Source organism: Megalobrama amblycephala, linkage group LG3 (assembly GCF_018812025.1).
Source record: "Megalobrama amblycephala isolate DHTTF-2021 linkage group LG3, ASM1881202v1, whole genome shotgun sequence".
In the NCBI taxonomy this organism is placed as follows: domain Eukaryota; kingdom Metazoa; phylum Chordata; class Actinopteri; order Cypriniformes; family Xenocyprididae; genus Megalobrama; species Megalobrama amblycephala.
In genome coordinates, this window is record NC_063046.1 from 20,428,386 (window position 1) to 20,441,862 (window position 13,477).

The 13,477-nt window shown below is 37.2% G+C and overlaps 1 protein-coding gene across 1 annotated transcript in view; it reads right to left on the reverse strand.

The window, feature by feature from the left end:
* Nucleotides 1–3,140: 3,140 nt before the first annotated feature.
* nfatc3a (nuclear factor of activated T cells 3a) overlaps nucleotides 3,141–13,477 on the reverse strand; it is a 79,468-nt gene continuing 69,131 nt past the window's right edge. The window contains 1 exon segment of the mRNA XM_048184598.1: nucleotides 3,141–5,899. Coding sequence (XP_048040555.1) covers nucleotides 5,820–5,899 — 80 coding nt within the window. The 3' untranslated portion in view covers nucleotides 3,141–5,819.

Consider the following 13,477-nt stretch of genomic DNA (forward strand, 5'->3'; position numbering starts at 1 on the left):
GGTATACAGATAAGTAAATTATGTGAAAAATACTGTGTTTTTTTACACGCGAAACATGAACACATGTTATATTGCACACTATAAACACAATCAAAGCTTCAAAAAACCACGAAAAATGGGACCTTTAAACATTTGAATGGACTGATAAAGGGAGCTGTAAAGTATTTTTGTTGAAGTACAATGTCGTTTTGACCATAATAATGTACCAAATCTAACTCGTATAAATATTACAGTAGTATAGAAAAATACTATACATACATTTATAGGTAAAATCGAACTCCTAACCCCCTGTACCCATTCTGTGACGTCAAACAGCTTCCCTGTGCAAAGGATCATGGGGGCCCGAAGTGTCCATCAGTTGTACCCTTCGAAATCCTTCATTCTGAAGGGCCCTTTGAAGTGGCCAGTTTTGAGCACTTCGGTTTGGAACAACCCTTCAATATGGCGGCCATGATTATTTTAACTCCGAAGTGCCCTTCGGAGGGCGATATATCCCGTTTGGAACGCACCGCAAGTGTAGCAGTGACAGTGTAGCTGCACAGCCCTCTCTGTTGGTGAATATAATCACTACATGATTGCTCCGATAACCAACAGGCTGCTATGTTGGTCGGGCTTTTTTACAATGTATTTGCGGGTTATTTTGAACGAGCTATATAACGGGGACATTTCCAGGGACAGCTCCAGTCGGTGACGGAGCACAAAAAACTGGGACTGTCCCCGGAAAACGGGGACGTCTGTTCACTACGTTCACAAACCACTGTTAATTTTAAGAGAAAATAGGCCTACAGTAAGGGAGCATGGCAGAAGGCGCGCAAAGAGTGCTCCCTCTGTAATCACTAAAAAGCTGTCATCTCACAAAGTTCTGTTATAATAAATGAAGCTGTCACACATTGAATCTCTTATTTACAGGGGCGCAGGAGACATTTTCAAAGTGGGGGGGGGATGTTATGACAAAAATGTTATGCACATATGCATGCGCCAAACGCGTCTTTCCCATGGTCTTTCGGCGCTCATGGGCAAAGGAGTTTCTCTGAAAGGCTCGCGTGAGACTGAACGGAACGCGGGAAATGAAGTACCCCCGGGCCTTAACCGCTCTAAATTGTAATGGACTGGAGCTCACGTTCACATATTACAAGAATTTTAATAGGTCCTTCTCCATCTGTAACCAATCACATGCACACGATCTGCTCAAGGCAAAGTATCGTAATTTTTCCTGTCGGGAGCTCATATATGATTGGTCCACTGACGCAGAGGAGGAATGGCCAGCACCGGACCTTAAAAGCTAGCACACAATGCTCTTCCCACTCTCTTGCTAGACCCCCTGCTGGGCGGCATCTTCAGGCCAAGGCCTGCCCTGCACCCCAGCCATGTGCTTAGGAGAGAAAAGGACTCTTTCCCACTAAGATTCAAACTAACCATGAAAATTTGTCATCTATCCTACATTCAACGCAGAAGACATTGATTGCAACTTCAACACCATTGGACTGAATTTTCAGGACTTCCTACAGCAACAGTGTATCCAGACGTTCTTCAAAAGGCCGAGGCCTAATGCAAGTATCGTGCGATATACTAAATTGCTGCTAGTTAGTTAAAGTTGTGAACCTCCTTTGTTAATAAAGGAGCTTTGTAATGAATAATTCTTTCCGGGTTTTTGACTCTTCCCATAGTTCCTCCTGTTTCCCACTTCCGGTCTCACTCTATTATTCCTCATTTTACCCATGTACGTGTGACTTGTGTGTATGTATGTATGTGTTTGTTAGTTTAGTTACAGTGCACAGCATAATTGAGTACATCCCCTCTGAAACTTCTGAAAGTCAGCAATTACTCAATTACTTGGAAGACATGTTAGGGTTCTTTAGAGATATAATGTTCCAGCAAGTCTGCTTAATCAATTACCAAAGAAGCATGTCTAAATTATTCAGGAAAATAAGATTTTCTTATCAAGGTGATAAAATGTTGTGTAGCAAAAATGAGTACACCCTCCTAAAAGTTACTAAATAAAATGAAATAAAATTTTTCTGGTGTATTAAAAGTGTTATATAGCCCACTGAATCATTCTCAGACTTAATGCTGACAACAATGGAAGCACACTGTCAGACTTTTTTTTTTTTTTTTAGCACGAAAGAAGTACAAGAGGATTACTAGATCATTGTTTTAAGTGTTAAAATATAGCAAAAGTAACACAGAAATTCAAAAACAATGGACATGTGACCCTGAAATAATCAGCCTTCATTTTAAGCTTTCATTTAGTGATGAGGGATTTTTTTTTTTTTCAGTAGAAAAACCAATCTGTGTGAGTGAGTGTCTCAGAGCCAGCAAAAGCTGTTTAGAGTAAGATGTAGCCTGCAGAAATGACATGAATGGTGGTTGTTCTCACTGGAACTACCTACTGTAGCCAAAGCACAATAAAGTCAGCCATTTCCAAAGCCCATATTTACAAAATATAGATTCTGGGAATCAATACTCTGGTCTCATGAGACCAAATCAATTATTTTGGATCTAACAGCATCCAAAATGTTATGTTTTTTTTTTTTTTTTTTTTTTAATAAAAGATCAAAAGGATAAACAATGCAGATTTATTTTTGTAGCCATCTTTGATCATATTTACCAAGGGTACCAACAATTCTAACCACTAATCTATTGCAATATAACTTTGACTAAAATCAACAGCTCTTGATTTAAGTAGCCCTGGGATAATGTACAATAATTATAGCATTTTTTTTTTTTTAAAGGGGCACCTTTAATTCTGCTCAATCTGTAGCTACATGACAGAGTGTGTGGGCACTTCCAATTCATTAACCACTACAGTAAATAACTAGAAGAATAACAGTAACTAGTATAATAAATAAAAGCGACAAACTGTGTTTATGATTACGATAATAAACTAAAATAATATGATAATAAATAAGAGTTTGCAATATCAAGCTGCAAAACAGAGTTTTTGTACAGCTAAAATAACCGGATGCCTCGATACAAGTTCCAATGGCGGTGTCCACTCTTATGTTAGGAGGGTGAATATGTGATGTTATTCTGAAGTAAATCATGACAGACCATTGTGTGCAGCCTATTCACTAATTTTAGAAATGTCATTCTTAATGCATGCAGAATTCGAGACACAATGACAGACTGACACAATAAGAGACATTTGGGCATTTATTCTTTTTATTGATACACTACCTCAGAAGAGCCTATGCCACATGGTGTTCCCTTTGAATAATTTCAAAAAGCACTGCAGTCTTAAAAATTACAAAATGTTAAATACAAAATGTACATGAAACAACAATACAAGGCTCCGTAAACATCAACTGAACCTGTACTTTTATTTTACAAACCATCCAAGCTACCCAAACTTTAGGAATGACATCCATTTCAAAGTATCAAAAATAGAGTTCTGGTGTCTGCGTTGTCATCTGTATGTAAAATGGGAACACATTGTTCGATCTTTGGTTTCTAAAGAATGAAAATAGGTGCTTATCTGGGGGCCCTGCTTCATCCCAGAACTCCCCATCAGGTTGTTTTTCTGTCTTGATTCTCAAAAAAACACTATTGCTAAATCAAACTCAAACCTTATGACACACATTCTCTAAAACTGAATTTTAACACAAGTTAAGGCTTTCCTACGTATATTTGATAGTTTAAATAGTCAAAAGTGTCATTAAAAACACCTGTCACTATATGTAAGGGTTTACATACAACAAAATATATATATATATATATATATATATATATATATATATATATATATATATACTTACATACTGTATAGATGCAAGAGTATCAAACAAACCTGCTATTGGTATGTTTGAAAATCAGTCACACCGTCATATTGTCTGTCCTTGCATAGCCTAATGTATCAGTGTGCTTTTACACCATTTAAATTCAGAGGTTTTTAAAAATACAGAAACAAATATCTACAATTCATTGGATACAAACTGACATAAGCGCATACACAAAACTGTTAAGACGCTTACTCTGTGCATGAACAGACACATCTTGACACACAGAACTCTTGTCTGGCATACTACTCTATGAAGAAGCATCTCTACAGCATCTAGTCTAGAGGCATCAAGGTTTTCTTTTTTCTATTTTTTTTTTTCTTATAGGCAGAAGGCAGGTTTATAGTGCATAGCAGTTTTTTCTTTTTCAAACATAATTAACAGTTATGAATACAGCTGTATGTCTCACAAAGACTGAAAAAAGATAAGAAAAAATCTTAAATGAATTGTGCCAGTTTTCATGAAGAAAAAAAAAATACAGTTGAGAAAACAACTGTAATCTCCAATTTAAACTTTTAAGGCAAGGAACCAATACAAATGAATAGATTTGTTACCATCAAACGGCATCTGCTCTGGCAGTGTCCAGCGTCTGTGTCTGACCCAAAGAGTGAAGTACAGAGGAAACCAGCCTAAACTGTTTTTGTCCACACAAGAGCAAATTGTGAGCAAATATGAGCGCTATAATTTAAGATGGGCTGATAGGTTTGGAAGATGGTTTGGATTTCAACCTTTATGAAAAGTCCCAGAATGCAGCAATGACATAAACTGAGAGCAGCTTTCATGTCACTCTATAGTAACAGGAAATTCACTTGTTGATTGTCAAGATGCAACCTTTTATGGGAGGAAAAAAAAAAACAAACCAATTAAATATGGTTATTCCTTGACATCAAACCTGCAATGTTTTTTTTTCCAATGCATTTTTTTTTTGTCTAATCAAAGGCACAAAAGCGAGTTTCAGCATAGTCAAAACAATATTATGTTCGAGTTCAATGCAGATAAAGAAATATTATATATATATATATATATATATATATATATATATATATATATATATATATATATATATATATATATATATATGTACTTTATTCTCTTCAGACCTGATGAGTTCATCAGACCTGATGAACTCAGTCTACATGAGTTCATCTTCCCATGCAACTGTACAAAACGTGTTATCTTTAGAATCTGAGAACAATTAATTTGACTTATAAAGAACAGCACTGTGAAAGTAATGTTGAGCTAACACAATTCACAGAACTCCAAAGCACAATATGAAGCTCAGCTACTAAGTATAAAATACACACATTGAATTTAACCATGTCCCCATTCAAAAAAAAAAAAAAAAAAGAAATAAAAAGAAATAAAATCTAATATAAATTCTCAGCAGAAAGCCTGTTAACAATCACAGCTACTACATAAGGCATTTGTTCAACCTGAAGAGGAAATGGGCCTATCATTAAACATTATCTACAGCTCAGAAAGGTCACTAGACATGTGGAATGTTGCATATTATTACTACAGACTCAGTGCAGAGCCTGAGGACCCGTCCACTAGAGGGCAGCACTGGGAGAATGTGTACTGAAAAAGGCGGCATTTCCGCTGGTAAGGCAGCGAAATGTGGGCATCTATCATGGTTCGAGCAGCCCTCGGTTATCCCACTAAAGTGACTGTAGAATTGCTGCATATTCCGGTCAGGGATGAGGGTGCTCGACTGCATAGCTAGCCAATCCGAGGGGTGAATCCGCAAGCTGCAAATAATAATAATACATCATGCTGTCAGAAAGCCCTGAATTATTGGTTTTATTTCCAAGAGAACGAATCTAAGTTTACTCCCACTCAACCATGTCTGCGCACGTGTACAGTACACGATTTTGCGCACAGTATATAGCTGTGTTCATGAATCAAGAATAAGCAATAATTGTCATTTAAATTGCACTGGATCCACGCTGGGGAAGGTCATTTTCAGCCTTTGAGTAAAAACTCGCTGACCAGCTCTGGAGTCCTGTGAAGATTGTCTGAGAGTCCGACGTGGTGTGTGGTGGGCTAGGACTGACTGTGTGCAGCTGGAGAGCCCCCATGAGCTCCTGGGGCCTGAGACATGTCTCTGCCTATGATCTCATTCACTGAAAGACACAAAAAGAGACATTATTTCAAAATGTAATTTATTCCTGTGATGGTAAAGCTGAATTTTCAGCATCATTACTCCAGTCTTCAGTCACATGATCCTTCAGAAAACACTCTAATATGCTGATTTGGTGCTCTGCTCAAGAAACATTTATTTCTCATTCCCATTTCTGTCATCGACGGAGTTTGGATTAATATTAGGCAATACTGACTGGAATGCACTGACACTAATGGATGAGAACTGAACTGAACTGGACAATGACATCACTGCGTTCCCCAGAGATTCTTGATAGCTGAACTGAACTCATTCCATAACTGACGAACTTTACACAGTTATTGAACCAAACTGAATAAACACTGAACTGATTTCAAATGAATAATGACTGTTTATTATTGTCTTTTTAGAGCTGCTTTACAGCGGAGTTGAATTCTGTTTGCATCATTATTTTCCTGTTTATCACTGTAAAGCTGCTTTGAAACAATCTGTATATTGTATGAAGCACTAAATAAAGGTGACTTGACCATTATCAGTTTTGAAAATCGTGTTGCTTGAAGGGTTAGTTCACCCAAAAATGAAAATTCTGTCATTTATTACACACCCTCATGCTGTTCCACACCCGTAATACCTTCGTTAATCTTTGGAACACAAATTAAGATATTTTTGCTGAAATCCGATGGCTCAGTGAGGCCTCCATAGCCAGCAATGACATTTCCTCTCTCAAGATCCATTAATGTACTAAAAACATATTTAAATCAGTTCAACAAAAATATCTTAATTTGTGTTCCAAAGATTAACAAATGTCTTAAGGGTTTGGAACAGCATGAGGGTGAGTAATAAATGACATTATTTTCATTTTGGGTGAACTAACCCTTTAATATTTTTTGTGTAAACTGATATATTTTTCAGGATCCTTCATAAATATATTTCAAAATAACTTATTTGAAATATAACATTTTTGTAACACTACTATCTTAACTGTCACTTTTGATAAATTTCATGTGTCCTTGCTGAATAAAAGCATTAATTTCTTTCAGAGAAAAAAAAAATAAATAAAAAATCTTACTACCCCAAACCCCTTGACTGATAGTATGAGCTTTTTAAAGTTCATACTGAGCATTTTAAAAAACATTTCTGTATCTAACCATTGAAGGGCAGTGTTGAGCTGTGTAAAGTCGAGTACAGACATCATCATCCTTGAGGGCCGATGGAAAAAAAAGACAGATAAAAGGGGGCAGAAAAAAAAAAAAAAAAAACTTTGGTATGCGACTACTCAGAAAAATTTGTGTGTTAGCGTGCGTGAGGATGTAAGTTCTGACAGCAGCACTCTTAATAAGATGACCACAAAACAGGCTATAAAGTCATCCTCCGTTTCTTTAACTACTAGGCTACGGGTGCAGGCAGTCGCATCAGTTCATTATGAGTTTAATGGCCTTTGATTACATTTCCTCTCGCCCTGTTGGCTTGAGCTTTTAGAGCACTATGAAAGGCCTGTATAAAATTGATCCATTGTTAAAACACATGTTCCATATCCCAGAAGACAGTGGAGCAAGTGTGGTGATTACTTTAGCAGGCAGATAGACTGAGGTTAAGCAAGTAGCCAGACTTTTTTCAACAGTTTGTCCCAGCAGGGTTCTGATTAATGCCATGAAAATGCGGCCATTTCTCTACATATGCGCTATTGGATAGTGGATTTTCTCATAAATCATATAACATGCCTAGTTTTAGCAAGCACGATGATGAAAAAATCTTTCAACGACAATCATAATACAAAAATTCATCCTATAAAAAAGAAAAACAACAGAAAGAGAGAAATCTAGGGCAAAGATTGTTCCTTACTTCGTGGAAAAAAATGATTGTTCCTTAGGAGAGATGGCAGGTTTTGACACACTCACCACAACATTCAATCACCAGATTTTCAAGCTTGTCATCGGAGTAAAAAACATCTATAAAAGGTGATGACAAATCTGAGGGAAAAGCCGCAGAGCAGATAAACAAGTTTGACTGTTGAAGGGGGCCTCAGGTCTCATTCGTACGGGTACCTGCCTCTGCAAGTGAGTTAATAATCCCTGCATTCCTCATCCAGACAAACCATGACTGACTGGGATGGACCAGGTTTCACCACATTTTCCAAAAGAACTAAAAAAAGGTGAGCTCAGTCAAAGTGAACAAATATGTCGCTCTATTGCCTACACAGGATTAGAGATAAGCTTTAGTGGACGTATATAACAGCATAAACAGTCATTTGGCAACAAGTCATCAAAAGGCAGAGAGCTGGACATGGTGCTAAAAATAGCATTAAAGGTGAATGAAAGAATACGTGTTTAAATGTGAAATACGGCAGAGGGTGTTACAAAAAAGTGGCAGAACACCATATAAAGGACTGTGCTGATCTGCTCAGTAAATCAAAATAATGAACATCTCCTACAATAATCCTTATATAGGGTGAATATTTAAAGCAGTTGTGTAGTGTGCGTTAGTATGTAATACTACTGATGTTTGTGATGGCTTACACGCGACTCTTTGGTGTTTTAAAAAAAAAATCTAAATGTCATGACAACTCACTAAAGCGCCGTCACCTTAGCATCATTTAGGCGTGTCACTTTTGCATAAGTATTATAGTTATTTGTGTACACTGAAGAATATATCTTTTGATTACTTTGTGCACAGCGTCTTTTATTTTTATTTTTTTAGTGTTTTTATTCATGTTTATTATTAGGTTTATGCTATTCACAGCTGTCAACTGTTATTCTGTGTGTTCGAAGTTTAGCGTTGTTTTGGTACCTTTCTTATGTGGTTGATGTTATTATTTTGTAATGGTTTTGTGTGCGAAACTTGCATGTTTTGAATGTGTGTGTGTTGTGTTTCAAATGCCCAGCCGCTGTCACAGATCATCCTGTTGGCGTAGGCGGCTCTTCCTCTTGCATGAACACACTTCACACATGCAGACCTGCTCTGGGCTGATTGTGAGTTCTGTTTTAAAAGCCACTCGACATGCTGTCTGCCTCTCACGCCGCACAAACAATCTAACAATCTTACACACACACTCTGCACAAACCTGCACTGCACAACCTCACACACATTGTAGTAGAAGACTGATACAACTTACAAAACATACTGAGTAAATGTAAATGTCAGCGTCTCCTGCACACGTGTGTATGTATGTGTGTGTATGTGTGTGTATGTGTGTGTGTATATATATATATATATATATATATATATATATATATATATATATATATATATATATATATATATATATATATATATATATATATATATATATATATATATATATATATATACACATATATATACATATATATATATATATATATACACACACACACAAACAAACTTTTGTCATAAACTTTTGCAGCTGTGTGTTTAAAAGCAATAATGAAGTAAAAAAATATAATTGGGAAAAAAGAGGCTAATTTAGCTATTACCATGAAGCAATAAACACCCATAAACATGTGGTAAAGAGAAAAATAACAAATAAAAAAAACATGCATGTCAGTACACATTCCGTCAATAAATACAGACAGCTATTTAATCAGCGTCTGTGGTGTGCCTGTGGTATTGGCAGATTTTTAAGGGTACCGATTTTTTTAGAGAAGACTAATATGTCATCTGCCGCGGTATTCGTTCTACTTTGAAGAGGACTTTCTTATTTTCAAATGTTATTTTCCTGTCTCCTTCCAGATCAAACGCTTTCTTTTCTCACTTTTTCCATTTTTGTGACACTAAAGCACACTGTAGTTTCTCATGATCATTCAAACACACACATACCCGTTGCAGTTTCAATGCATACTCTCTTTGTTCAACGTTTGGACCAGTCTGGAAAGCAAGTCACCTCAGGAGACTCAGAGTCTATAAAAACTCTATTCCAATTACAGTTGCTTACTGTGAATGATATAACACATCTCATCAACATATTGAGGGAGTAAATGTCTAAACTGAGCTCTGTCGATATTAGCGATGCATCTGACTCAGTTAAATACGGGAAGTTACTGTGCAATATATCGCAATATAGCAGCAACTGACTTGAGAGGTTTCAACATCGTCTTTCCCCACATGTAAGAAAGCATGATTCATCTCAATCTATTTCACATAATGCTTGAGAGTCTCAGTGTAGTCTTTAAACGGGGATCCTCTGTGGATGAGTGGTAGGGGCCATCCCTTATTACCATATGATATACAGGGTCTGAGCCTGAGAGCTTGCCGACAGCAAAACTCTGAGCTGGGGTAAATGATATTGTTTGACGGTGCTGCCCCGAGACTGTGAATCACTGGACTAGCCACTGCACTGGCTGACCGGTAACTGAGGCATCAGTTGAGATGGGCTGTCACTCTCTGAATAACCAGAAATGGGCAACATGAAAATAACAATGACTAACTGGTTACTGGATCAAACAAATATTTTTTTTTTCTTTTAATTTAAGGAAAGTTTATAACAAACATTTGGTCTCACACTAGCTAGCCCTACCGTGTGACCGCTTTATGTAAGCTAAATTTGCAACCCCGTTACCCTCTGGGATAGTTTTATAAATGTTGTACATTTTACTTAAATGTCTATTTCATGTGTATTGCTAGAAAATAACAAAACACATAAACTAACATTTCAAACTATATTTAGAAATTAGCAGAGTTGCAAAATTGCAAGAGTTAAAAAAATGATGTAACACCCATTTCCTAAAACAGGAACTATGAAATGTGATTCCATTGTAGGTGAGATTCTGATGATAGACATATTTTGCTCTATTTTCAAAGCAGTGAATGCATTGTGTTATGATGGAAAGTGGTAAGACTGACCTCATTAGTCAGAGCACCTGATAGAGAACAGCCATTTCCATTTTGGGGAAAAAAAAAAACAATTCAGATGTTTAAATGGAAGGATCTGTAGCTTCAAAACTAGATGTGAAATCTAGACTGTATTTAGGGTATTTAGGTAATGAAAGCCTTTCTTGGTTTGCTTTTTTTATGACCTCTGTACACTAAACTACACAAGTCTCTCTCTTTTAAAAAAGAGAGACAAAAAGTGCCTGAGAGAGCACAAGGTCGCAGTTAGTTTGATCTGTGAATCATATTGTGGATTCCCCATCTAAAGAGTCAGTCAGTGATTCACCCCCATTTTCTTTGACCAGAGGCTGCCGCAACCTCTTTAACATGTTTTACATGTTTAGTCACTGGCTTTAACAATCAGTACAGTGTAGCCATGTGGCAAAACCGTATAGCAGTGTAGGTGCCGTAAAAAACTCGATTGATTGTTGCCGATTGTTGCATTTTACTGCATGTTCAACCCATGGAGAATTTTTTTTTTAATTATGAAAAATAAATATTTAAAAGGAGCTCTTCAAGTGAATTTTAAAACGAAAAAAGAAGATTATCCCAGGTGAATAAAACAAAATGTTCCTAATGAAAGTTCGAGAGGAGCACATTCTTATAACTAAAATGATAAGATTAAAGTACAATATACATACACACAGTCACATGCTGCACTCCTTAGCATAATCATTCTGGCCTCCCTCCTCCACCCAAATACACATTTTCTTTCTATAACTAGATTCATAAGGAACTTTGAATCAGTAGATTTAGAGATATAAAAAAAAAGATGCATAGTGGAACAAAGTTTCCAACAAAACAAATAAATGCAAAATTCAAGTTGTCATTCAAAACAGAATTATCCAGTACATTTAACCATTTAGCAGACGCTTTTATCCAAATCAACTTACAAATGAAAAAAGACAAGCAATTTATCAACAATATTAGCACTGTAACAACATTGAACTTAACTTTAAAAGACCCACAAATTTCAAATCAAAACCCGTATCCAATTGGATATTTAATATCCAATGTTCATTTATTTGTTCTTTCTTCTGTGGGGCATAAAAGATGTTAAAAGATATTTTTCAAAAAAGGTTTATTTATTATTTTGGGTGAACAAAACAAGACTAGTACAGAAAAAAATAAAAGATAAAACAGAAGGAGAATAGAGATTTTCCCCCACTCTTATACACAACATAATAAAGTGAAAATGTCATGCCAGAGAACGAATAAGTCTGAGTTGGAGTTTCCTGGTCAGAGAGCTCACCCCTGTCACATCAATTCCCAAGGATCTTTGCACCATGCCACATCTCTGCAGCCAAACACCACAGCATTGCAAACTGGACCGACCACAACACCGCTGCCCACCTCCGCCAAGACCTCAAAATTATATTCCTGTAACTGTAATTGTACGGAAAGATGACACGAAACCAGGTTTCCAGTGGTTTCAGAAGAGTTCTCTGATTGTGTTTAACGAGCTGCGTTGGGCCCAGAGCTCTGTTTTTTCCCTTCCACGCTCTCTTTTTCCCTCAGAGATGAGAGAAGTTGTGTTATTAATTTGACACAGTCATTTACCACTGGCTAAAGGCTACAGACCTGGAATATGTTGCACGATGAAGTTTCCGTACCCACAAACGGAAAGAGGGAAACAGACAAGTAACGGATGAGGGCAGCACATTACATGAGGATATACATTATAAGGAGCAGTTTGAACAAAAACTGATTATTTGTTACTTTAGTAAATTCCCCATGTTAAAATGAATTGTCATCCCTTGGTGGAACAGGCTGACACTGAGATATTAGCTCTAGGACACAAAGTGAGAAACCGTGTTTGTGTGTGTGTAGAGTACGTCAGGAATACGGGACCCGAAGACAGCAGGCCTTTGCCTATTATTAACCCAGATCAGTGCACTCATGCCGGGGTGGCAGCTGCACACAGACGTCCACGAGAACAAAGGAGCACAAGCGCACGCCTGCGTACACATCTCAAACACAGACCTCTGGGAGGACATTAATTAAATACAATTGACATGAAAAAGAGAGGAGAGGAAAGAAGAGATGAGGCAAGAGAAAAGAGAAGTGACTAAGACTAGAGTAAGTACTGACACACACAGCTCCTTCTGTTCAGCACGAGGGAACCAATCCAAACTCATCAGGGAAAATATGGCACCCAATTCCTTATGCTCGTCTTACACGAACAAACGCACACACACACACACGGCTCCCTCAGCACATAAGCCGTCTACATTTAATCATGTATATCATGTTAAGAGATAAATGCAATGGTACTAATAGTTGACTGCTCAAATTACAATACTCTTTTAATAACTCGTTTACATCTCCTATATTCCATTTCATTTGATGACCTTTCTGTTTGAGAGTGTGCGGGTTTGTGTCAATTCCCTGTTTTTTTGTCGTCCATCTGTCAGTCTGTCTGTAGCCCCTCCCTAACACCACCTGCAAAGAGTCTTTGACATCACCTGTGCCATCTGTTCACACACACACAAACACACAGCACCATACGAACGATTCTTATTTATCCATGAAAAACTCCAAACAGTTCCAGCCCTTACATAGTAGTTTTCTATATAAATAAACTTCAATCCACCCAGTTGTAGCACTGGCTCCATGTAGACCTGGAATAAAAACAATAGGACCGGACTATCAGATGGGATCCCCGCCTACCACAATCTGCTAGTAAGCACTATTACAACCGGTTTAACCAGTATCAAAACAGCTTTGGAAATGAAAG